Source organism: Apteryx mantelli, chromosome 12 (genome assembly GCF_036417845.1).
Source record: "Apteryx mantelli isolate bAptMan1 chromosome 12, bAptMan1.hap1, whole genome shotgun sequence".
In the NCBI taxonomy this organism is placed as follows: Eukaryota; Metazoa; Chordata; class Aves; order Apterygiformes; family Apterygidae; genus Apteryx; species Apteryx mantelli.
This window is the reverse complement of record NC_089989.1, coordinates 23,034,413-23,059,762: the sequence shown is the minus strand read 5'-3', so window position 1 is coordinate 23,059,762 and position 25,350 is coordinate 23,034,413. Positions and strand designations below refer to the sequence as shown.

The window sequence follows — 25,350 nt, the reverse complement described above, 5'->3', positions numbered from 1 at the left end:
CTGCTTCCCGACAAAGAGCAAATACTCTTCTGCTCTCTGTAGGGCCCCTTTAAGCTCTTCTCGATGCTCACAGAACTGTGCCGATCCCCACGAGGGTAAAACAGAACAACAAAATATTTATTTTTAGTCTTTGTTGAATGCTGAGCGTTTCGTGCGTGTTTAGGAGGGTTAAACATTAATAGCAGATGTTGTTAATGAATAGAAGGCTGGAACCGGCTTCTGAGACCTTTTAGTTAGTACATGAATTTTCTGGTTGATGACAATACTTGTAACATGCCTAATTATGGGGCCGGCTTCTAATCAAGCCTGGAATAACTGCCGAATTTCCCCTCCGCGTTTGCGGTTAGTTCGGCGGTGCACGCGCGCTGCGCCTCGCTGCCCGCGCTCACGCCGCGCGGTTTTTGTCCCCTTCTCCCGGCACATCCGCCGAGGTTTTGCCCCAAAGCTGCGCGGCGCTTGGCCGGGTGCGTGGCGCCCCTCTGCCCCGCGCCGCCGCCACCACCGCCACCGCCACCGCCGCCGCCGCGGGAGTTGTTGTCCCGTGTTGCCCCGCTTGCAGGCGAGGTACGCGCAAGCGATTATAGGCAATAAATATCTTTTTTTTTTAAACTTATTGCAGAGGCAGTTTTTCCCCCTGTTAATGAGGGTAATTTGACTTGGTTGAAGGATTGCAGTTCTTAAGAATTAATGCAGCAATCCAATTCAAAGATTTAAAGAGATCTAAGATTTTTCACAGGTCGTGTGCTAGTGAATGTGCTCCTATCACATAGCAGCTAATGGACTTGAACAACAGTCTGTCATTTACTGTTACCTCAGTGTATAGCAGCTTTGCCCTTGGTAGCAAGTCTACTTTCCCAGCAGCGCAGGTTATTTCGTAGTGCGGTGTATTTGTAACACTTCTAAGAGACAGTATCCTATTTCTAACAGCCCTAATTACTGTGTAGAGCGAGGTTACCTTTCTGACTTTCTTAATTATGGTGTTTGGATCCTAATCTGCAGAAGTCTAGAGTATTTTGTGCTCTAGCAGCTGATCCCTTGTTTTTTTCAGATTTGCCTGTGTGTATACACATATATAAAATAATTTTTACTGCGTTTTCACTGTATCGACGCACAGAGGTTAATTACATAAATACAGAAGCGTTGGGCACTAGTCTCTGTGAGGTCCCATTATTTTTAGGGATGTGTTACCGCCTTTTAACAATGTTTTGTAATGACTTATTTGTAAATGCTCTTGGAAATGCTCTAATTTCTTGATGCTATTATGTTCCTGGATATTAAAAATCCTATTTTAAGGTAATTAGAAGGATTCTCCTCTATTTAAATGTGTGTTCTCTAGACAGTGTCACTCTATACTCTGCACACAAGAACCTTTGTTCCTTAATTAGAAAAAGGACTAGAGCTCATTAATTGTGGGTACAAAGTGATGTCTGCTCAAACGGTGGAGCAATAATACAGTTTAAATAATGATTGATCCTGCATTTGAGAAGTCTTACGCTATTCCATACGGATAGTGATAAATAAGCGAAATGCGGCGCAGGAGCCGAACCCTTGTGCTAGGAATTTCGCTGGAAGGTCTCTTTCTGCGAGGATCAGCCTCCGTCGGCACGGCAAGGAAAGGATGGGTCGCTCCTGGACGGCGTCCGCGCTCGCCCGCAGCCGCCGCGTGGAGGTGGCCAAGACGACGTCCATGACCCCCCCGCGCTTCACCCGCTGGAATAACTGCGACCGTCGGGTAGTAAAAAGTAGTTTGGATCTGGGCCCGGCGGAGCTTTACGGTGGAGAAAAGAGCGTTTGACTTGCAGGCCCGGGGCGCCGCGCCGTCGGAGCGAGCCCGTGCGCCCAGCCAGCCTTCCCCAGGGACCCGCACCTCCAGCCACTTCTCCGGCCATCGGTGTCTTTCCCCTTTTTTCTTCCTCCCCCCTCATTTCAAAGCCTGGAGAAAATTGTTCTAATTTTTCTAACGCTAATGAAAAGCCGCATTAGCAAGACAGAGAGTTTCCCAAGTGAAGGATCGGGAAGTTGGAAGCTGCGATCGTTAGGCTTGTGTTTCCTGCTAATAGTTTTATGGATCAAAATGGTGACTATTGGAATGGGGTATATATTTCACTCAAAGCGTGGAGGCGCTGAAAGAACCCCAGAAAAAGGGGATTTTTTTTGGTAACCCCCTCTGCCGTATTCCTCTTAGCGAGAAAGAAAAATAGTTTTTAAAAGATAAAAAACCTGTTCTTCAATTGACTATGCAAAAATCTTATTGCAGTATTTATTCCAAACCTGCACACATAATGTTCAGTCAAGGAGAAAACAGCAAAAAACAGTTGTTGATGGACTTAGCAGAGAACTGGATTAAATAAGCATTAGTCTACTGAAGCTGATTACAGGAATATGAAAATGCAGTATCTTAATGGTACATATTTTCATGTGGCAGCTCAGTTGCCTTTCATTTTGCAGCTAATATGTCTATTCTTATGAGTCATTTACTTCTTTAATTACCTTTTGCAGGCAAGGCACCATGGTATATTAATGTGAATGATTTTTACTGCCAGTTTATCATACAATGCCCCAGAAGTTGAAAGGCGTAATTGACTTGGAAGAGCAGCTCATGAAGGAAACAATATTTAGTTGACAGTTTTCCTTGTACTCTCTGTTGACGTTTATGAGTTTACACTATGCTAAAGGAGTAATAAACACAATTTTCTTTCAATAACAGGAAAGAGGAGCTTTTAAAATACATTTGTGGCAAACAGATTTGTTCATTTCTCGAATAATATAAAATCACGCGTTTGCGGTGATGAGATGTATATAAGATTGTCAATTGAATTAAACCTTGGAAGGTACATTTATAACCTGCCTTGGAGCATTAAAAGATATTAGGGTGCATATGAATCAAATCAATTTAATGAATATTTAAATTATACACAGATTTGGATAAATCATATTCAGCTCCACCAGTTAGATTATTTGGCGGCCCTCTTCTGCCTTCGAGTACAAAAGTTTGAAGTGAGAATTCAAGGGAAAGATGCTCCGTTTCCGGAGATGGAAAAAGGCTCATCCGAAAGCTCTCGATAAACTCGGAGGTGGGGATTATTTCAGCAACTTTCTATAACTTTCCCGAAGTGGCAAGGCCTGAGAAAGGTTTAAAAAGCAGCTTTGCCAATCCGTCAAAGTCCATTTTCTTGTGGAATGCTACTTTTATTGAATTGACCTTGTCAAATAGCAAATCCTTTTTTTTTTTTTTCCTTTTTTCTTTTTTTTAAAGCATCCACAGGCTCATGCACAGGTATGATTAATCATCCCATCCCGCTTTAATTAATTTAAAGGCGCACATGCCCGGAGCAGCCCCCGCGCCGCCGGCTGCCGGGGCGAGCGCTGCCCGGGGCGGCTCGCAGAGAGTTAAACTTTTCACAGTTTTCGGCGATTGTTTGCAGTTCAGCCCTGTGCAACATAATGAAAGTTTTCGAGCCATCTGTTGTTAAGCTGGCGGTGAGCAAGGCCAGTATATCCAAACAAAGTGCTGGCCTGCTGTAAAGCGAACCTGTCAGTTTAGCATAGCTCGGCTGACCCCGGCGGGGCGCGGGGCCGCCCGCGGTACCAGGCGCTGCCGGCGTGCGCCGCGCCGGCGGGAACGACTTGGGGCGACCGTGTTTACTTTTTCCACTTCGTGTTCCTCCCACAGGCTTGAACTAGTTTATACTAAATCTTTGAATTGACACTGTTTTTTTCAGTTCTGAACTTTTTTTTTCTCCCCCCCCCCCCCCCCTTTGGCTTGCCGAAAAAAATTGCATTAAAAACCCGCGGTGGGTGGAATTGGGGCTTTTCAGAAATGGTTGCGGTGGTGGCGGGGGGGGGCAACTTGGCGCATGTGTGTGCGCGCGCGGGAGGGTGTCTCTCAGCAGAAAGAGGCACGTTCGCAAGTATCCCGGCTTGCTTCCCAGGCTGCTATTGTTCCCTTTGTTCTGTATTATTTAAGATCGGTTACTCATTTGCTGCGGAGTATTGGGAACGGCAGGCAAGGTGGAGCATCGGCACCGGCGCTCCCGTGTCCGTTGTCTCGCTGGGGGCCGCGGTCGCGGGCTCCCTTCTGCCGCTGTGGGGGTTCGTTTGGACGGGCCGCGGGTTCCTCGCCAGGCGCTAGAGAGTTGAAAACTTTCTGAGCAAAATTCCAGCGATGGGGCTGGAAATGCCCTTCGCTCGCAGGCCTGTGGGGTTAGGCGGCTGTTTTCCTTTCTTGTTTGTACCAAACGCTTGCTATTTTAGCCTCCCCTCCTCTGCCGTGGTGCGCTTGTGGGTTTTTTCCGTTCCTGTTCCTCAAATTTTCTTCCCTTTTTTCTTCCTACGTAAATGCTAGTTTATTTATTCCTATTTGCCTGGGAGATGATACATGTCATTTCCCTGTTAATATTCACCCAGTGCGAGTGATTTTAACCATTTTTAAGATTGGCAACAAAGCGCAAAGTGTCTGCGCCAGGAAAACGAGTGTTAAGTGTTACCTGTTTCCAGTGTTCGTTTTCTGAACTAGACCTGCAGTAAACACCTTTCTGCTATGGCTTCTGCCCAAATCGCTCCTTCTACCTTGCTTTCTGCACTTCTGCTCCAGCTGCTCGCCCGCCGCGGGCTGGTTTGGGGTGCGTTTTGCTTGCCTGGCCATTCTTGGAAAGCAAACCTCGGTCTCGGTGGCCCCAAACGCTGGCCTTCCCGGTCAGGAGGAATTCTGCCCGCGGAAGAAGGGCAGGTTTGGAGCCGTGGATGAACCCGAGCGGTTCCCTTTGGGCACGGGCACTGCAGCCAGCCCGTAGCTTCGCGGTGTGGATCAAGCGCGCTGGAAGCTCTGGAAAAGCAGTAAAAGTAATTAAAAGTAGTGCTTTGCCTTTGCGCGAAGGCAGAGCCGGGGCTGGTGGGGTCTGAGCCCGGAGGGTGGCAGGTGCCCAGGTGAGGGACGCGGGGGCTGCCCGGCCGCCCCGTTTTGGGCTACCTTCCCTACCACGCGTTTCAGGGGCAAAGGGAGTACGAAAGTGGGTGAAAACGCACTCAATTTTAAATTAAAATGACTGCACTTAGGAGGAAATCCCATCCAGCTCTAATCTGTTTGTAAGGTGACTGACACATAAAGTGCTTTTTGTTTTAAGGTAGAAGAAAATGCATTTGGGGTAGAGTTTCTGGTGTAAATGTCAGGTGCGGCGCAGGGCACGCTCACTCCAGAAGTCAAGCAGATAACCTTGGCATTTAGGCCATCGGCCACGTATAAAATGAAATTGTATTTTGTTTGTGAAAAGGAGGACTACATTAAGAGGTCACCTATTAGCTGTGTTTTTGCTAGCTGTCTGAAACTCGGCTCTACTGTCTATTAAACTCAAACCACTGTGTAAACATTCCTGTGTTGTTCCTGGTCTCTACAATGGCCAAGGGGATCAGGTTTCACCTGCCTGCACATCTTCAAGCAATTAAAGCAATTAGCTTGAAGCCATTTCACATTCAAGGTCTACTGTGACATTCAAGTCCAGAAGAAGTCGCGGGGAAAAGGGAAAAAGAGGGATGTAGGATGGCCACTGTTCAGACCACGCGGGCAAATAATCTACGCGGGGGGGTTTTGAGGGGGCTTGCAGCTGCTTACAAACGCTGTCTTGAGGCTTTGCAGTAGGCATGGCCGGCTGTTGCCAAAAAAAAAAAAAAAAGAAGAAGATAAAGCACCTCCTGATCCTTTAATTTATATCCAAGTTTTGCCTGTGCTTTGCATTGGAAAGGGAGGGGGAGAAGCGTGGAGGGAGGGAGGGAAGGATGGAGAGGGGAAGGGCAACGCGATTTTGAATGGTATTTGTGTGAGGTAATATGGTGTTGGTCCTATTTACTGGCATTTCTCCTGGCATGGAGATCATATTTTTCTTCTAATTTACGTGGGGATTTATATTTGATGTTTACATTGTAAAACTGCACTCATCCTGGCTAATGTATCAGTTACAGTGACATTCAGCACTGAGTTTAGCGATTCCAGCAGTAAGTCTTGAAAGCTGCTATTTTTTAAAAGGTTGGAGCAGATTAGTGGTGACCTTAAAAGATTAAACTAGTACAGTTTAAAGATAAATAATCAGCCTTTAGCACATTAGATAGCTACATAAGCATGACAGAAGGTGACTTTCTTACAACAGTTTTTGAATCCAGGAAGCATTTTTACATTTGTAACTCGACTAGGCAGGGAACCGTGTTTTGCAGAAAGCAAGACATAAACTGATTACAACACTTCAAATTGGTTAATGCCGTTTTAAATCCACAGTTTTCCTGTTGGTTTATTATGCAGAAGAGGCTAATTTTAAAAGCTATGCCTACTGCAAAAGAAGATCTTGCTTCGCTGTCCCGGAGGGTGTTCTTAATCAGAAATAACCGCAGGCTAAATTATAATGTGGAATCCTGCTGCCCTTTAACCTAACACTGCTGCTCGTTCGGTGTTTGTTAACAAACAGCCCTAAGTACAAAATTGTTTGAGAATTACTTTTTCATTATATTTGCTGCCTTCAATTAGAGTAAGAAGCTTATTTGGGGAAGAAAAATTAAAAATGCATGGCTTTCCACAGAAAGTTTGGGAATTGTTTCCTGGCAAGTGTCCTCTTTGGTGCTTAACTGTAGACTCTGTGGCACGTGTAATTCAATTTAAGTAAAACTCTCTTCCGAACTGAGATTTCTGTGCTGGTGGGAGAGGGAGGGCTCGGGAGCATCACCCCAAGACTCAGCCCTCAGGAACGGCCTAAAATGGTGGAAGCGGCTAAGGCCGGCGGGCCTCACGCTGAGGGTGCGATTTAATTCCCTTGCTTCTTAATGGAGAAGCACAGGTTCCCCATCCATGCCACGAACGGTGCTATTTTGGAGGATGGGGCAGGCCGCGAGAGGCACGGTGTCCTTTCTTTATTATTTTATTTTATTTCGCTTGGAATGACATGTAGTCGAAATGTACACTTGGCAAATTAATTGCAAGTTTAAGGTAAGAACTGCTGAGCTGGTAAAGGCTGCCCAAGCCCTCCCCCTTTTTTCCCCCCTCAAGTTTACACGCTGGAGCGGAAACGCTGCGGTACTTCGAGAGGAGGTGATGCCTCTGTAAAGCAGATCTTTCCAATTTTTTTTTTTTTTCCCCCCAGCTTAGTCTTCTGTTTCTATGATCTGCCTTTTGAACTGTTTTTGTGGCTGATCAGTTCCACCTAATATGTCTCTTGATTTCTGCTATTGTAATACTCAGACGACATGCTGTTCTCTTCATTTTTATAAGCTTTAGATGCTCCTGCCTGTCATACTCTGGCGGTTTATCTTCGGCGTCTGGATTTGCTTTCAGACTTGCATGTCTATCAAGCTGCTGTTGCTTTGAATGTGAGATCAAAAGAAGATGAATTCCAGTAAAAAAAAAAAAAAAAAATTTTTTTTTTTCCTTGTATGAGGAAAAGATTGGGGGCCTGTGTAAACATCCCCCTGACAGCTCCCAATGAGTTATTTTAGCAGAGCATTAGCGCCCAGAATGACAGACAGTGCGCGGGCCCCGCGCGCGGCAGCCGCACGGGGCCGCGGCAGCGACGCGGTCGCCCGAGGAATCCTGAGCCGCTTTTTGCTTTTCTTGCTGTTTTCTATCGAATATGGCCCTTCGACTGCTCGTCTCGGCGCAAGCCGCCGCCGCCGCCGCCGAGCGCCGGCCCCGGTTTGCTTGCCTTGACGATACCCGTGCCGTGTCGCCGGTACGACAGGAGACGGGGCTGCTGCGACAGCGGGGTGGGGGGCCGGTTCGTGAGGCGGCTCCGGTTAGACGGGCGGCGTGTCGGAGGGAGGGAGAGGAGGCGAGGCGAGGAAGCACCCGCCTGGCTGCCACGTGCGCGCGTGCGTGCTCGGCGAGGTGCCGGCTGCAAGCTGGGCACCCGGGACCAGTTGTGCCCTTGTTGTTGTTGTTGTTGTTGTTGTTGTTGTTGATTTTTCCATGCAGGCAGTTGGAAAAACAGCCTGGGCAAGCCTCAGCGAGGCGGTTCCGAGCGGAAAAGTCGCCGCGCTGTAGAGAGTCCGAAAGTCAAGCTTGACTGAAGCTGCGCGCAAATATGAATTTGCCTAGTTGCATAAACGAGGTGTGTTTGGTGCCGCTGCTTGGTCTAGCCGGGGGCGTAATTAGTTCTGCATGTTTCTGCTTAGAGACGGGGAATTTAATAACGCCGAGTTACTCGCTTTTGCGTGCGTGGCGCTAAAAACAGCTCCGAAATTACCTGCGAGCTCCGGCCGCTCGCTCGCCTTCGCGGCGCAGGGATTCTTGCGGCTTTCCGCGCCGCTCCGTGAGAGCCGCCGGTGCTACCGTGGCGGCGGCGGCGGCGGCGGCGAGGGCTCCGGCGGCTGCCTGCGAAGGGCAGCGCTCCAGCGTGTTCTCCCTCCAGCGCGCGCCGGGGCCGCGCAGCACTTCCTGTTTATTCAAACATCTTCTTACCGTCCCGCAACCCCCGCTGCAGAGAAGCAGCCAGAACCCGTCGGCAGCGGCGCCGCGGCGGAAGCCTAAAGCCGGGACCCGTAAGAGCTCGCTCTGCCCGAACCCCTCGGCTGAGCGTCCCCGCCGGCGGCAGCCCGGCCGGCCAGGGGCATCGCGTGGCTCGGGCGCAGAGCGGAGACCCCGCGCTCCGGGGGGCTTTCGGCGCCGTCGACAAAAAGGGTGGGTTTTATTTTCCCGGCGTGGGGTTTTTTTTCGGTGTGTGGGCGGCCGGGGGTTGCTGATCCCCCCCCTCCGGTGCCGGTGCCGGCTGCAGGGTGGCCTTCCCGATCCGTGTCCGGAGCGGGGGGACCGGTGCCGCAGTGAGCGGCTGGCTCTGCAGCGCTGCTCCGCACCCCTCGTGCTTGCCCCCGTTTGCCCCGATTTCATGCCCATAACGCCGAGCGCGGCCGTTATCTCGCGGCGGCGGCGGCGCAAGGACAGGGCAGGGACGGGGCGCTCACCCTTGGTGGCGGTGGCGGGCTTCTCCGGGGAGGGGGTTGCTCCGCGCCGCTTTGCCGTGAGCGGTCGCCGTGCGAGGGGTCCTCGGTGCTTTTTGGAAGGCGGCATCGATCCTGTGGGTAATGCACGTTGCAACATGTACACTGTCGTCCCCCCCCCCCCCACCCCTTAAGCAACCTAATAAACCCTTTGCTATTACTTGGTTATTTCCCCCCACCTCGAGGGTCCGCCAAGTAGCAGGTAACTTTTTGGGCAGTCACTCGTGGCGGTCGTACGCGGCGAAACGAGACAAAATGGAAAATGTGTCGCCTGCCCTGTGGAGAAAGCCCGTCCTCGCCGAGGCTTTTCCTGCCTCTCTGAGCTCCAAATACGCTTCAGAATTTGAAACTGTAAAACCCCGTCTTCCTAGAAGAGAGAGCGCGCGCGCGAGAGAGAGAAATCAAGCTGTGTGTTCAGCCAAACCACAAGTACAACAAACATATTTTTAAAATATATTGCTAGTCTGGCTTTTTAATGTTCAGAAGTTGTTCTGCTTTGCAGGAAAAAAAAATGGTGTTTGCAACTGCCTTAAGGACAATTTGTTTAACAGTAGGAGTAATTGCATGGGGAAAATGGAAAGAGTGACTGAAGTTATTTACTCAGATGTTAGTGTAGGTGTGGGGCAGAAAACTCACTGTGGGAACAGTGGGCTGCTTTTCTTGGTATCTTAGTCTATTTGATGACCATCAAATTTCCCAGCTCGCCGGTTTTGTTTTTTCTGGATGGCATGTTTGATTATTTATCAGAAGGGAAAGGGAGTAGCTGAAGCAAATAAACATGTGACCAAGCTGTGTTTTGTTTTCCACTCAGAAGGCCATGCCCTTTAACAGATATACAGAAAATAATAAACGTATTGTTTTATGATAAAAGGAAATTATGTGTGTCATTTGCTTTAGCGAGGCCGTTAACCCTTTGTGTTCAGCAGTCTGCACCTTTGGGAAGCTTATTAGGTTTGCAGCTGGGAATTAAATGCACTTAAAAAAAAAAAAACCTCTTGTGTGGCATGCGTCCATGGATTGCTGGCTGAACCATTTGGCTTTGCTAGATTTATCACTAGTTGTTACTGCCTTGGCATATCCACAGCCCTTCCCTGAGTCGTACTTTAGGTACGATGACTAAACGAGAGGCACTTTGAATTTGCAGAAGAACGCTGACTTCTGAGGAAAATACTGACGGGGCCGTTATGAGGTTTTTTTTCCACCAGTGTTAGTGTCTGTGCAGCGAGTGGAGTCGCAGCTGTATTTAGGCCACTATAGATAGTGTCTCTGTATGTGATTCTTTTTTAAATGCCAGGTGTGTAGATGTAGCGTGTAGTAATTCCCTTGTAATACTAGTTTAGGACAATGCTCATTATCTTCTCTGCAAAAAAACTATAAACTAAATCACTGTCAGGAAGCAAAATACAGGTTTGCCTTGTCTCCGGGAAGCATGTTGCATGCTTTGGCTGCTTTTGCTGGATTAAAAGAAACAAGTTAAGACTGTCATGCACATGAAAGGAAACTGAGCTGTGGTTTGCTTCGCATTGTGCAGGTAGGTATAAATTTAATAGACTGACTGGCTTGCAAAACCCCTCTCGGTGTTGGAGCCGCGTGTGGGTGCCAGCGTGGTTCCCACGGCCCGGCGGGCGACGTGTGGTGCCTTGCTGCCCAACCTGGGACGCGTCCCCTGGAGAGGGGCCGCTCTTCGCGGCGGCCGTGTAGGTTCCCCTTGTGCAACGGCTTCGGATGAAAAAAGGGGAATTTGTCCGACATGCCCGGCGTTGGGTTTAAGCGCTGGTTGGGCCGGGGAAGACGAGGTGGGCGCTTGGCCAGCCGCGCTCGCTGGGCACGGCAGTGTGGGAAAGTGCGGCAGGGAGCCCAACGGGCAGCAGAGACCAGTGCCGCCGGTTTGGTTTTAAGGCAGGAAAAAACGTAACGGCAGGCAAAATATTGGACGGGCTGGGGGGCAGCCGTGGGTCGGGACAGGGATGCCGTGGTGGCGCGGGACGGCGGTGGAGGATGGCTGCGTTGGTGGGACGGCGTCAGGGTCTGGCTGTGGTCCCTGGGTGGGAACCGGTGGTGGAGACAACTGCAGAACCTGTCCATGGGGAAAGTGTCTTCCCAACCTCCAGTGATTAAACCTTGACTCATGCCCCGAAGCGTAAACATTTGTACCCTGATTTATATTTTTATCTTTCCGAAGGTGGCTGTAAATGTTCTCATTACTATCTGTACAAGTGTCTAATCCTTTCTTTGCATCCTCCCCATGCTCTTGGCATTGGTGATAGCTTGTGACAGTAAGTTGCAAAGGGTAATTATGAGTTGTGTATTAAAAAAAAATAAAAAAATCCGTTTATCAGCTTTACTTTTTTTTTTTTTCTGCTTCCTGGCTTCATTGAATGTCCCCTTTCTCTTGCATTATGAGAAATGGTAAACAGCACCAGATGTACCTTCTCAGTCCGAGTCACAATTTGTGTACTTTTATCATCTCCCCTCTTACTCATCTCTCGCTAAACTAAACACTCCCAGCCTTATCAATCTTCCCTCGTATCTTCTGAGGCCTCTAATCATTTTTGTCGCCTCTCTCTGAACCTTTCCTATTTTTGCTTTACCAGAGTCTTTAAAATAAGGTTTTTAAAAACTGTCCTAAATTAGGATGTGCCATAGTGCAGAGTTGTGATTTGCAGCATTAGTTTCCCATTTATTAGGCTGTCCCAACATTTGGCTTGCTTCGTTCGCCCAGCAGTGAGCGCAGGGTGGGTCGCAGTGCTAAGTGCATGGTGTCAGGCTTTATTTCATGGGCCTCTGAATGCAAGTTTATCAAATAGTGTCTTGGAATACGAATCTAAAATATTTTCCCTGTTTTGTTGACCGCACTGGGAAGCACACAAGCAGCTGTATGGGATATACTATTTACATTGCAGCAACAAAAAGGCACTCTTCCTCCCCCCATCTTACCCCTTTTCTCTTCTCATATTAAAAAATATGAGAACTTCCCGTGCTTTTGACATCCAAGAAAAACGCTGCTCAGCAGTGAATAGCCCTCCAAATATTCAAAGGTCTGGTTCACTTTTGGATAAACACAGTAGTTCAGAATCTGATCCTGAGCCTACAGAAACGAGCTGGAAATCCCATAAGATTTTTTTCATCACTCAGACATAGTTCAGTTCTGGTTCAGTTTGCATTGGGAGCCAAGATTTGTATCCTTTCTCATTTTACCAGGATGTGTTGGCCCATCCCTCCTTTCTTGCTGGTACAGACCGCTACATGCTGTGAATCTTGACATGCCAAAATAAAGAGAGCCATTTTTAATGTTTGGGAACTTTTTGCCAGATGCTTTTTAAATGGCTTTGATGAGTCTTGACTGTGACTCTTTAAAAAGAGGAGACAGAAGGTGTTTTTACAGTGTAACCGCCTGAGGATTTCGTTTGCGCCTTGAGAATGGGATTTTTCTAGCCTTTGTCACTGTTGGGGCTGGTTCTGGGTTCGCAGGTTTTTTGGCGTTTGCTGTGTTTGACCTCTTTTCCTACTGTCTCTTGCTGTCTGCTCCCTTCCTTCCCGTGCGGGTCTCCTGGTATTTGCAGAAAATGCCTTGGCCACCTTTTCCCCCTGAGCTGGTGGAATTCATGCATAAATTACCAAATTAAAATCAGATGTTTTGGAGACCGGTCCGCGCTGTCCTGGGGAAGGCGGCCGGGTCCCTCGTGTCCCGCGGGCCGTCCGCTGCTCCTCCCTCCTGCCGAAAAGCCCTCGGCTGCCCTGGTCGTGAGCTGGGGCAGCTCCGGGGCAAGCGTAGCGTTGGAAGAAAGGATTTTTTTGTTTCCTATGCTTTTTTCTGGAGGGGATCTCCTCAACCGATAGCCAGGATCTGCTCCAGGGGAGAGAAACGAAGCCTGCTGGAAGAAAAACAGAGACTCATCTTCTTCCCTTACGACTGAACTATTCTAGGAGATGCTTCAGAGGGAGGCAGATTGCCAGCTGCCTTGCTCTGAGTCTGTCCCTCATCATTAGGGACAGGATGTGAGTCTGGCTTTGTACATGCATTCGTCCAGGTCCCTTTCCTCTTTCCAGCATGGGAATCACCCGTTAGTCACCCGGCTAGATCAGCCTGCTGCGTGGCGGCGCAGCCTTGGTGGCCAGCCGATGGCTGGGCGCAAGCGCGGGGCTGGTCCTGGAGCGCTGGGCAGGGGCCCCCCGCGTCCTCCCTTGCGGAGAGGAGGCGTCTCGGGGGCGAGACAGGCGGAGGAGGTGTATTTAAAGGGAGGGAGGGGGAGAGCGAGAGGCAGAAAAGAGGGGGATGGAGGTGGCAAGAGGAGAGTAAGAGACTCCCGAGCGGTTGAGGGACACCGTCTCGGTGAGGGCAGGGTGGCACGTGGCCGTGCCGCGTTGGCGCAGGGATGGAGGGGTGATCTGTATCCGGGGCCGGCGAGAAGCAAAACGGCAGGGCTGCCTTTATTAGGTTACTTCGGACCCTAGCCGTGTCCCAGAGCAGAGCTGTGTCCTGCCTGCGCTCACGCCCGGGCTTCTCGCCCTCGGGATGCCGTGCCGCGGCTCTTGGCCTTGGCTCGTGTTGCTGGGCAGCTCAGAGGGTCGGGGTGGTGGTAAGCGGCAGGGAGCGAGTAGCAGCTTGTTCCCCAGTTCTGGAGGAAGATGAAAGAGCTGGGTACGAATGTCAGAGGGGATAAGTGCTGCAAGAACATCTGCTTCTCCTTTTTGCATCTTCTACATTTCATTCCTCCTCTTCGTTTTGGTTCCTTTCCTATTCTCCCTAGTTGGTTCTTCTCACCTCCCCCTGTTCTGTTCCTCCCAGAGGAACAGCACTACCCACTGCTGTCGCTTTGCACTATTTTTTTTTCCCCCTTTTTGCATACTGCTCTGCTCTTCGCCGTTTTCCACACGTTGTTCGGCTCCTCAGCCTGTCGGAGGAGAGCTGCAGCAGGGCTACCCTCCAATGTGTACGTTCCCCCTGCGTGTCTGCCTCCTACCACCGCTCCGCTACATCTGCTGCTCCAGGAGAAGAGGGTGTAGCAGGAGAGGAGGCAGGAGTGGGAGAGAGATTAACAAACTCCGAAGCTCTGGTGCATCCAGGCTTCAGAGCCTGCGAACTGCATTTTGCTGCTCTGTTCGGAGCAGCTGTGGAATGGAGCAGAGTGTGAGGACAGATGGGAGCTGAGAAAGAAGAGAAATCGCTGGCTGAATCTAAAACCCCCTTCCGTTCCACCCTGGAGAAACAAAGGTACTTGTCTTGCGAGGCTAAATGGAAGCAGGAAAACCTTTGGAAAGGTGGGCCATGCCTCCGCTGGGAAGTCGGGCCTGTTTAGCTGCCCTCCTGGTGGCCCCTTAGTGTCTAAAGCCTTTGTGAAAGTCGCGGAAAAATAAATGGTAAGAGAACTGCATGCCTGATACTGAAAAGCCGCGTGTTGTCTAAAAGGCTGCGGGAAAAGTTTAGCGGTGATCTTAACTGTGTAAGGATCTGGCTGTACGTTGTCCTTCCGAGGTCAGTAAAGGATGTCTCGCTTCTGGAGTCCGGGCCTGCAGTAGTGGTATATTTTTTCCGAGGATAGCTTTTGCCCTTAATATATCTTCTGTCTCATCTCTCTCTCTGCTTGTTGTGTTTTGGGTTTTTTGTTGTTTTTTTTTTTTAATGGTCGTAGCTGAAATAATGGACAGATGATGATGTGGGCCAACAAGTAGTTTCCTAGATTTCCTGCTTGGACGCTTCAGATGGCCATGCTACCATTTCTGATTCCTGGGAATGCTTCCTTACTCCGTTCTCAAGGTGCTTTCCCGAGGGGCACATTTGCCCACCTGGGAAGGCCCCAGATGCCTAGGGAGCTGAAGAAGCCCAAGGGACTGTGTTTTGTGCTCTTTTTGCAACTTCTGTTCGCATGGCTCTTCGTTTCGGGGGCAGCTCATCGCTGCACCACTGTTCTGGGAATTTGCAGGGCAGGGGGTGCAGACAAAAATTCGAACAGGTTTCTTGGGAATACTCGTGTCTTTTGCTTGTGTCCCCACACCCTCCAGCGTAGGTACCCCTGTGTACTGCCCTGCGGTTCCCTGGCTTGTCTGGATCAGCCGTTCCTTGTCTGGATAAACTTCAGGCACGGAAACGAGCTTCTCCTCGCAGCAGTGCATTAGAGGCAGCCCATTATAGCTGCATGTCTTCATATTTCATTAATAGCTGATTGATATTAATATTGGTCCTAGCAGATGGAAAGGGAGGAGCTTGAGCTCTTTTTCTTCAATAAGAAGTAGGCTGGTGGAAAAACAATTTGAGAGAGTCACTGCCTTATTATACTGGCTCCAGTGGTGGAACAAGTTAGCAAGAGGCTCCATAGGTTTGGATCTTGTTACTGTTTTTCTTATGTACTGACACTGTAAGCAAGTATATGGCATTCAAGCAGCATTTCTCATTTTAAAATTTTCTATCCTCTTTTTTCCAGTGTATTTCCTTTCCCCAGCCCCTTTCCCAAAACAGAAGTTTCTAGTCTTTTGAAATCAGAGGGAATGCTACATTTTTATCCTTTGAGCAAAACCGGTGCCTAAAGAGTAATGGTGAAACTGAAAGGTTGAGTTGCTTGCGTGAAAATGTTAAATTACAACAGTAACTTAAAAGATAACAGTGCCGGATGTTCTGGGCAAACAACAGCTGGGCAAACAAGTCACATTGTGTCTATCTTGCAATAAAATTGTCTTGGTCATCTCAGATGCATACTTTTTTTTTTTTTTCCTCCCCCTAATGCTTAACTAAGTTGGGAAACATCTAATATTTCCCATCTTGCAAACCATAGGGAGAGGTGTTTTTCAGTGGCGCTTCCCACTTAGTTATTTTTATGACTCAAGTCTGGGGGTCTGTAGCATCTTTGGGTGAAGGACACTGGATTAACCTCGCAGTGAACTCCAAGTTAAAATTCTTACTTGGTGAGGTGGCACCCAGCGTCGGCTCCCAAATATTGTTGCGTGTTTGTACAGTGTCTCTAAAATACATCATTTCCATTGCCTTTTTACAGGTCTCTGTTTTATGCAAGAAAAATCACTTTATCTGTTGGTGATTTTCTAACAGATAAGGAGATAGCCCAGAAGTATATTTAATATATCTTGCATTTAAGTGTAGCACAGCGGCGAACAGAGATGACGCAGTTGGTAGCGAGCCTTTAACTGAAGTCATCCCGAATCTCTCTGTGTTGAAGGTGACCAAAAACTGTTGGCACCTTGTAGTTATACAAAAATCACAGCACTGGGAAGGTACCCCTGGGAACGGGTGCTTCCGATCTCTCCCTTCCTGCAGCAGGTAGGCAGGCTTGGTATTTGTATTTCTGTAAAGGGAGGGAGATGCTGTGCGATTAGCTGTTGGCGGCAGGGACTGTCATTTGGGTCGTGCTCTGGTCCGTGAGCGGGCTTGCGGGCGCTCAGAGCCGAGCAGGTACGCGGCACGTAACGCTAGCGATGGTAGTCGCGGGACCCGAGCTCCGGAGCACCTACTGCTCGCTAATCCCGTGCGCGAGGGCGCAGTTGCCGGGATGCACGAGCAAGCGCCGGTTTACCCCGGCAGTTGTTCGCTTGCAGAAGCGCAAGCACGTGGTGTAGATCTAGGCTGTAACTATGGCAGTCTGGAGGAATGTGCGAAAAAAGAGCGCCTGGAGATGTTCGTGCACCCTCTCGTGAGGAGAGGGCCGCGTTACCGGAGCTGCTGGCTAGCAGTAAACAGTCCTGGCACCCTTGTTTCAGGACTTGGCAGAAGCAGGAGTTGAACAGAGTCCAGCTTTACTCTCTACTGCCTGTTCAGTAAGTTGAGGACAAGGCAGATGATTAAGGAAATGTGGGGAAACTGCTACAGAAGCTTTTGGAAAGATAAGAGACTTTGGTCTCCATGTCTGACAGTCTGGCACTTTTCACTAGCATTGAATTCACATGCAAATCAAAGGCAACATCTACTCCCACAGGAAGCTTTATTAATGTACAGGCCTGCTTGCGAATCGCTGTGCTGATGAAGGTTGTGGGACTGACTTCACTGTCAAATTAATTTCTCTGTGTATCCTCACTTGAAGCACGGTGCAGCACCGGTAACCTCAGCAGGGCTCCCAAGCCAGCCTTTAAAGCTCGGCTTTCCGCAGGAGCGCTTACCGTGCCTGACCAGAAAAGAAGTGGTGGAGGTACCGTTCCAGCGCGGCGACGGGACTCTCTGGAGCGGTGGTTTCTGATAGCGTTAAACGGGAAGTGCCGGTGTTACGAGGGTAGCTGTCCACTGGGCTTGAATTGACATCGGCAGATGGATTTCACAAAGGCGCCCAAATGGGCTTGGGACAGGAGAGGAAAGAGCGCTGCTGCTTTCTGTATTGAGCCTTTTCTGTACGTATCCCATCCCATACGCGTAACACTCTGGAGGGGACTTTACGAGGACAGTGGTAAGTGTGCTTGATCCGAGGTGGGGTGGGCAGAAAGGCTGAGTAAGGAGATCTAAAAAGGCTAAGTGACTTGGGATCTCTGAATTCATCACGCCACCAAAGACGCAGCAGCTACTTGATGCAGATGTTCAGCAAGAACCAGATCTGTGCTATAAACAACTTCCTCATCTTAAAGCCAAGCTCATCTGATGCTTTTATTGCTTCAGTTATTTATAAGCAGAAGAGCAAAATCTTGAGAGAAGAGATGTGGGAAATGCTGGTGGAAGCTGCACTCCCCTGAGCTGCCAGCCTGCTGCCACCTCACCCCTCCCTGCCGCATCTGTGGTTCTCCCCATCTTGTTCCTCTCTGTTTTGGCTCATTGCATCCGTGATGCTCTCTCCAGCCAACTCATTTATTACTCTCTTTAGTCCTCTCCTTTCTCCCCCCGGCTTTGTGTGCTCAGCCTCCATGCCCACTTCTCCCTGTGACTTCCTCTAGCGTCCCTGGTGCCACCCGCTCTCAGTGCGAGGTCAGGTGCTTCCCCAGCCAGCGGGACACCAAGCAGGCCATTGCAGACGTTGTCCCAAGAGGCGAGGAAGCACCCAGCCCACAGGAGGACGGGTAGATGGGCGGGCGTGCGCGCAGGTACGTGAGCGTGGAGCAGGGGTGTCTCCTGTGCTGTCCTCCTTGGTGCCTTGGCAGCCCGGCTTGTGGCGAGGTTGGCCCAGGTGGGCTGGCTGGTGGCAGAGCCCTCTTGGTCGCGGCGCTCGCCCGGTCTAGCTGCACAGAGCTTCGCGGCCAGCTCAAGCAGAAACCAGGCATTTCTTGCACGGCTAGTTGTTCTGGGAATCTTCAAAAATTTCTGGCAGCCAATTTTAGTTGTGCAACCTCTCAGCTGCCAGAAAGGATAGAATATGATCATATCACATGAAATGCATGCAGGGTCTGCTATAGCAACTGTATTTCAAAGAGACAACACATATGGTGACTGGTTCTTTTTGGAATAATATCTATAAGTTGATGATGTTTTATTCAAAAAGGCTGTAGCTTGAAAGGTTAGGGATGTTCTGATTGTTTAGTGTATGATTAAAGTTAGGCTTCTGTGTTTTTTTTGGCCTATTGAATCTAATTACTGGGAACTAAAATGATCATTTGATTGCACATTTACCTGGAATTATTCCTCTGCAGAGCCAGTCTTAATAATATATAATAATATGTTGCACTTGTACTGTATAGCACTTCTTGTCTGAGCAACTCAGAGTGCTTTACAAGTATTCATTAATTAAATAAGCCATACAACACCCCTGTTAAGTAGGTGAGTATTTGTTGCCCATCCCCTTAAGTCCTGTAGGATTTTTTTGTGCTGCCTCTACCCACCCTTGAAGATGCTTTAGCAGCTAAACAAGCTAATTCAATAAAAATAACATTGAGTTTTTACCCTAAATAGCACTTTCTGCATAAAGGTCTCCTTTGTTGCGTTTTATTAATTGGTAGGCTTCGGATCTTCTGGTTCTTTATGCTGAAGTGACTGCAGCAGCGCTTGTGCGTGTGGGAACACACACACGCGATTTCTTCAAAGCTGTGATTTGTGCGCATGACTGACAGCTCCTCACATCCCCGGCACCCCTTTAAGGATCACAGGTCTTGGGTACGCAGACGAGTCAATATGTCATTTTTAGAGGTGTTGCGGGTGCACTAAGCTTTGGCTGCCTAGCTTTCGATGTAAAAATCTAATTTTACCTTCGCCGCGCCAGCCTCTGCTGGAAATCACGTCCGCCCGTAGACTCTTTCTGATCAGTGGAGACTCGCTATTAGATCTGAGACCAGGACTCATCGCCAGGGCGAAAGCGAGGCCGAGGATGGTAAGGGCTGTGCTCCGTTCCTCCTCCTGCCGCGTGCCGCCAAACAGCCGGCATGCCCTGGCTGTGCTGGCCCGCGGCGGTGGCTCTCGCCACCCCCGGGCTGCCAAAGGTCCTTTCCGAAGCGGAAAGGTGGGTCTGGGCCGTGAAATGGCACGGTTTTGTGGCGGGGCGGCGGATCCGAGTTTGCGTCACCCGCCGTATCAAGCCTTCCCTGGCTGTTCTGCGGTGAGATAAAACACTTTGCAACTTGGAGAAGCAAGTGAAACCCTGAGCGTATCTGACTCCTTAATTAAATAGGTATTAATTAAGTCACTCAGAGAGCATACACAGTAGGAGTGGGGAAAGCTTTCTCCCTCCTTCCATGTAGGCATCTTGCAAAGGGACTATTTTTCTTGTTTTACATTAATGAAGTCTTCAGCCTTCCCACTTTTCCACCTACACATGTACTGAACGTCTCCAAGGAGACAGAGCAGCCCGGCGTCCAGCGATGGTGGATCCTGCAGGAGGCACCAGGCTTGGGTCTATCAGCTGAGCTCTCAGGTGTGCCCCTCAGCCCCCCGGGACCTGGCCGACGGCCTCTCGCCCGTGGTCCCCTCGGTGAGGTGTGATGTGCCGGGGAGGGAGCCAGGCTTCACAGGCCAGGGGAGGTACCTCGTTCCTTTTTTTTGCTTTCCCCCTTTTTTGTCTCTTTGCCCTTTCCTTTCCCCACCTGGTGAAGGAGCTATGGCTTCATGTTGCTGCCTGGATCTGGTATCTGCAGGCCCCTTTTCTCTAGCATGGCAAGCGACTTTCACAATACTCCACCACCAACTGATGCTTTGATGGCATTTTCGGGTGTCATATCCATTCCTCCTCCATCTGCCAACGCTGGAATGTCCCTCTGCTCTTCTCTGTTGGCCGCCCATCGATTTGGGCTCATGGACACTGCAGTTGGTATGTCATAAGCTGCTAGATTATTTTGGGGTGTGAGATGCTGTCGCTGCTTTTCATTGTGGCTCCTAAGAGCTTTCTCCACGCTGAAGTACAGTTCCTCCTGGCAATCGGCATGTCTCTGCCTGATGCTGTCTCCGATTGCGCCTCTGATAGCTTTCTACAGACTGCTCTGGCTTTCCCTCGCCCTCAGGAAAGCATGCTGACTACTGTCACAGATAGATAGTGATATGTGACTGCCCTCTGTTGTAAACCCGACCTGACCAGTTGGAGAAGAAGAGCGTAAAAGCCGCTAGCACATGGACCTCCCCACTAGCAAACCCACTAGGGTCTATGAGCCGTTCCAGGTGGTGGGTAAAAACAACCTCATAGTGTTCACCACTGGGATTTCTGCATCTGCTCAAGGTTACCACACACAAGCTGGACGTGAGGTGCTGCTGTTTTTCTCCATAATCCCAACGGAAAGCCCAATGGTGGGATATTGCACCGTTGCATACAAGTGCTGAGGGTTTTTTTGGTGGCAGCCCCCGCTTTGCGATTTGGGAGCAGATCAGTGGCTGATAACCCATGGAGCATCTTGGTCGTATGCTGTGCACGTAATTCCCCAAATTCTGCCTGCTATAAACTCAATTTCCAAAACTCTTTTTTGCAGGCTCTTCAGGTGGCACGGCAACTTCTACTTCAACAGCAGCAGCAGCAGCAACAGCAGCAGCAGCAGCAGCAGCAGCAAGTTAGTGGATTAAAGTCTCCGAAGAGGAATGACAAACAGCCAGCCCTTCAGGTAAGAGAAGTCAATGTGCACCTGTGGCAGCCTATTGCTAGTAAAAACTGAATAGATGCATGTCATTTGTGAAGGCTGGGTTAAGACCTGCAGGAACACTTGGTTTTGAACCAGTTTCCTCCAGCTGCCATCCACAGAGTGGCTCTGGTTGACGTAGGCAGGAGTAGAGTTAAGAACAACGCTGGGCGCTCTTGAAAATCCCACCCACAACATATTTACAAACCTTGAGCATGTACTTTATTAGCATATGGTGAGGTTGTGTTATTACAAAATGGAATAGCTTTTGTTACAGTGTCAGTGTTCATAGGAGATTTGCATTAACGTTTCTGTTTGATTGCTGTTCCATTTCTGTTCTGTGTTCACTCAAACCGCTGATTTGCTGTGTCAAGAATATTGGGGAAATATTAGGGTATCGTATCATTGGTGTGTTTTTTTCCCTTTTACTGTCTGCTGTTTTATGGACATCTTCAGAAATAAATTCTAAATATTACCAGGCTTTGTACCGTTACGAATTCAGAAAGCTAAACCCAATACAGCATTTCCTAACAGAGGATGTGCACACACACATATGCAGCTTTGGAGTACATTCTGCTAGTTTTTCAGGATAAATCAGAGGCATTAGAGACAAGAAAGACCTATTAAGTCATGTATCACATTTTCCCTTTTCTGCCATTCCCGTGTTAGAAATCCCAAGTGATGGTGGGACCATTATTATTTTCCTCTGCACAGTCTTCCATAACAAAGCACAGGCTCAGGAACTTTCCGCTTTAATTCCATCCCCTTGCTCCAAGTAATGCTCCTTGTATAAATACTGAGTCAGTCCCCTTGCCTCGCCTCGTGTTCACACTCTTCAAACATCTGAGATACTAACATGTACTTGCCAGTTTTGGCAAATTATATGTATCTAGTTCTTTATATATTTTGTAAACCAGCACTTCTAGACCCTTGACCACTTCACCGGTTTGCAACTGGTTGTTGCTTTTATTACTACTCTCTTTGCAATTGCAGTTTGTCACCATATTTTTGATAATAAGTTACTGAATGCAGCCGTTCAGCTGCAGTCACACAAAACACTGTAGCTGGGACATTTATCTTATATCGCTGTTCTATATCTGATGCTTCAGCCTCTGTAGCCCCAAATTCTTTCCGGGGTTTTTTTTTGGTTGTTGTCATAGCACATTGTCAAACTCATGTCTGTTTTGCTCTTTCTAATTTTTTTTTAGTTTGCTATACTATCACCATGAGTTCTCTGACAGCATTGCTGCTTCTCTTGCCTTTTATATGTGCTGCAGATTATTTTCCTCCAAAAATACAGATTCTAGACTCTTTAAATATGTAGTAGAATATGGAAGGTAAAGCTGAAATCACTAAGGGCCTTGACAGTAAAGCTGGAGGGCCCAAACCTGTGGTTCTTACTCGAATACAGCTCACAGGGACTTCAAGGGGAGTTTTGCCTAAGTGAGGAATATCTATTAACTGCAGCCCTTGGCCCTGTAAGGCCAACTTCTAGCATTTGTGTAGTGATTTCATCTTCAAAGCATTTTGCAAATACTAATCTCCAAAACATCCCCAGAAGGAAAGTCTGATAAGTAAGTAGCATTATCCCAGTTCTGGACAGGGAAACTGAGGGAAGCAGGTTAAGTGACTTGCTTAGCATCACAGAGGGAATTGGTTTTAGAGGTAGGATTAAGATTCATGAGTTCCTGGCTCCCACCCCTGTGCTCAGTCTGCTGGACAACACCTTGCGCTTTACAGCTAAGCTATTATGCTTTTGGAAAGTATGAAGCATTTTGTCATTGGGCAAATATACGTTTTATTGGCAGCGTAGAGTGCCATAATCCAAACCATTATATTAATGCTTTCAAAAATATTTTATTTGGTAAATCCATAGCTGATCCGTATGCCTTTTAATAGACTCTTCCACTGGGGACATTTTTAATGAGAGATTGTGCTGGCTAGGTCCAGTGTCAGGTACTAAAAGAAGTGCTTTGTTGTGCAGATGTCTTAAGAATAGCTCCAGAGGATGAAATATGACTGTGTTGACCTTTCAGCTGTGAGCTTATTTGTCAGGATTCAAATAAGTTGAAAGGATCAAACCAAACAGTTTCCGTAGTCAGACTGGGAATTGTGTTGCAGAGGTCAACAGTGAAGGCCACATCGCGGATTCCATAACATAGCCAATTGTTGGTACATATTAAAGTACCGGAGCAGCTCCTGCAGTCAGAGACACAATTAAAATTCTAATTTATTAATGTATACAGAGAGCTGGCCCGGCCTGTCACTCACTGATTCAAATGACTGCCCATTCTTTTTTTTCCTCCTCACTCCTGGAGCTCTTGCGGTCTTAAACATACTGGAAGTCCTCTTGAATACAGCAGACCCCGAGTGCATCTGTAAAATGAGAATGCATTATTAAAGAAAACAGCGGCGTGCTGGTTGGGGTTTTTTGAGTAGAATGCACGCGTCCAGACTGACGCCCCCACCCCGATGTCTGATCACCTCGCATCGACTCAGCAGTACCCATGCTGACAATATGTAGGATAAATTCCGAGGGTGGCGGAAACGCGCCTGTTTTTCAGAAGTTTGCTTAAATAATGAACCAAGTTGTCGTTGCGCTTCGTTAAGGGGTAGACGTGAGTCTCGCTGGGTCGCTATAGCGGTTAGCAGGTACTTTTTTCCTGTCATTTTGAATGCGCTTTGGCTATAGCAGGAATCCCGTAGGGATCGCCCGCCTCTGCTGCCCCCGAGCTTGGCAAGGGCAGAAGACCGCCCGAGCCCGCGCCGTGGGGAGCAGCGTCCCTATGAAATCCGGGGGGCAGAGGTGCCGGCGACACGGGGTGCTGGGCCTCCGGCACGGTGCTCAGCGCTGGCGCACCGGGACTGATGCTTTGTCAGGCAAACCGAACCGGCGCAAACAGATGCGGAGGATTAATCCAGTGTACGCTGCGCAGCTGATCCGTTACCACCTTGCTCGTGGATGATTTTTCATACTTCTTCTTTATTTGCTGCTAAAATAGCCACGGCGCTTAAACACATCCCGGCATCCCGTGGCCTCGCTGGGGCGCCGTACCCTGAGCAGCGTTTACATGACAATGGGCTCCGGCATCGTCTTTGGGATCTCTTGACCTTGCTAACTCTACCTGGAGACCTGCTTTTAACCAATTTTGAGATATTCAGGGTATAAGGACTTGGACACAGAAGTGGAGATGTGCTCTGCTGCTAGCTGGGAAAAAAAAAAACCCCAAACCTCCAAGTATACGATGACTCACATTTTGAGCCTATCTCACACTGCCGTGCTTTATATTTGGCAGTGACCTCCAGTTTCACAGCCTGATGATACAAACAAAAGAAAATTGAAAGTTAAGGAACGGATTTAGCAACCAGCAATTGGAAAAAGGATATAAAAAATATCAGAGCCACAAAAATTACTTGAAGTGAAAAAAAGACTAAAGCATGTTTGGTAATATATTTGCCATAGATGTTAGATTTCCTTGAATCTGTGAAAAATAATTCAACAGGCCAGGTATGCTTAGGATTTTGAGATTTTGCACATTTTTCCTGGCCAAGATAAATATATCTTTGTATTAATAGATGTATTGATTAAAATTTGCAGCTTTAATTGCTGATGCTCTTAACGATTATTCATTTTGGTTCTTCAGGCATTTTAGTTGCTGGCAAGAACACACAGATTGGAAACAAATCAAGAGACACATTTTCTCCCAAGAAAGTAAAAGTGCATGTGTGTTTTGGCAATACTAAAAATACAATTTTTTTTAAAGACGTAAATGTTGTGTGTTGCATTGAGCTGAAAGTTGGATACCGGACTGAAAACAGATTTAGGACGTCCAAGTCAGTATCTTGCAGTTGAAACCAATCACTTGACTTTTTTATGTAATAAAATGAAATTTGTTGTATGATAGTTAATCTGTGTGTGTTTGGAGAGAAAAAATAATGAAATTATCAAGATGGAAACTTTTAGTTTTAGTTGACAGAGTTGAAAATAAATATTCCCTTTAAGTCATTGCCAAAAAAAGAATTTGGGTTTGGTTTATGTTTGCAGGGTGAGACTGGGGGAGGCTGAAGGGACAGAGCTGCCTTAAACTTTGCATACCAGTGCTTTTTAAAGCAGGATTTGGGCTGTGCATTTGTAGAATTTAATTTGCATGCTGTATTATCTTAATACTTCCGTTCAGTATCTCAAGAAATAGACACGGGCAAGAGCAAAAATCACAAAAACATGGTGATCGGCTGTAGCTTGACGTTTTGGGGATACGCTTTTTAAAGGCAAATTGCCTTATTGCTATTTTTTATGAAATTAGAAATAGTGTAATAACAGTGAAGTGAAGGATATTCTCTGTTTCACTCGGAGCATATAAGTAACAGTTTAACTGACTTAAGGATTTATATGCATTGTCCCTTTTCACATACTGATAAATTTAATGA

The 25,350-nt window shown here is 48.1% G+C and overlaps 1 protein-coding gene across 13 annotated transcripts in view; it reads left to right on the top strand.

Moving 5' to 3' along the window:
- The window catches only part of FOXP1 (forkhead box P1), a 385,930-nt gene that overhangs the window by 255,582 nt on the left and 104,998 nt on the right, over positions 1-25,350 (top strand). For 12 of the 13 annotated variants that reach the window (XM_067303481.1, XM_067303486.1, XM_067303484.1 and 9 more), the window contains one exon: positions 20,779-20,907. In XM_067303481.1, the coding sequence (XP_067159582.1) occupies positions 20,779-20,907 (129 nt within the window). Of the gene's footprint in view, positions 1-8,580; positions 8,654-20,778; positions 20,908-25,350 lie in introns of those variants that run through there. The other variant, XM_067303492.1, reaches the window with a different exon arrangement.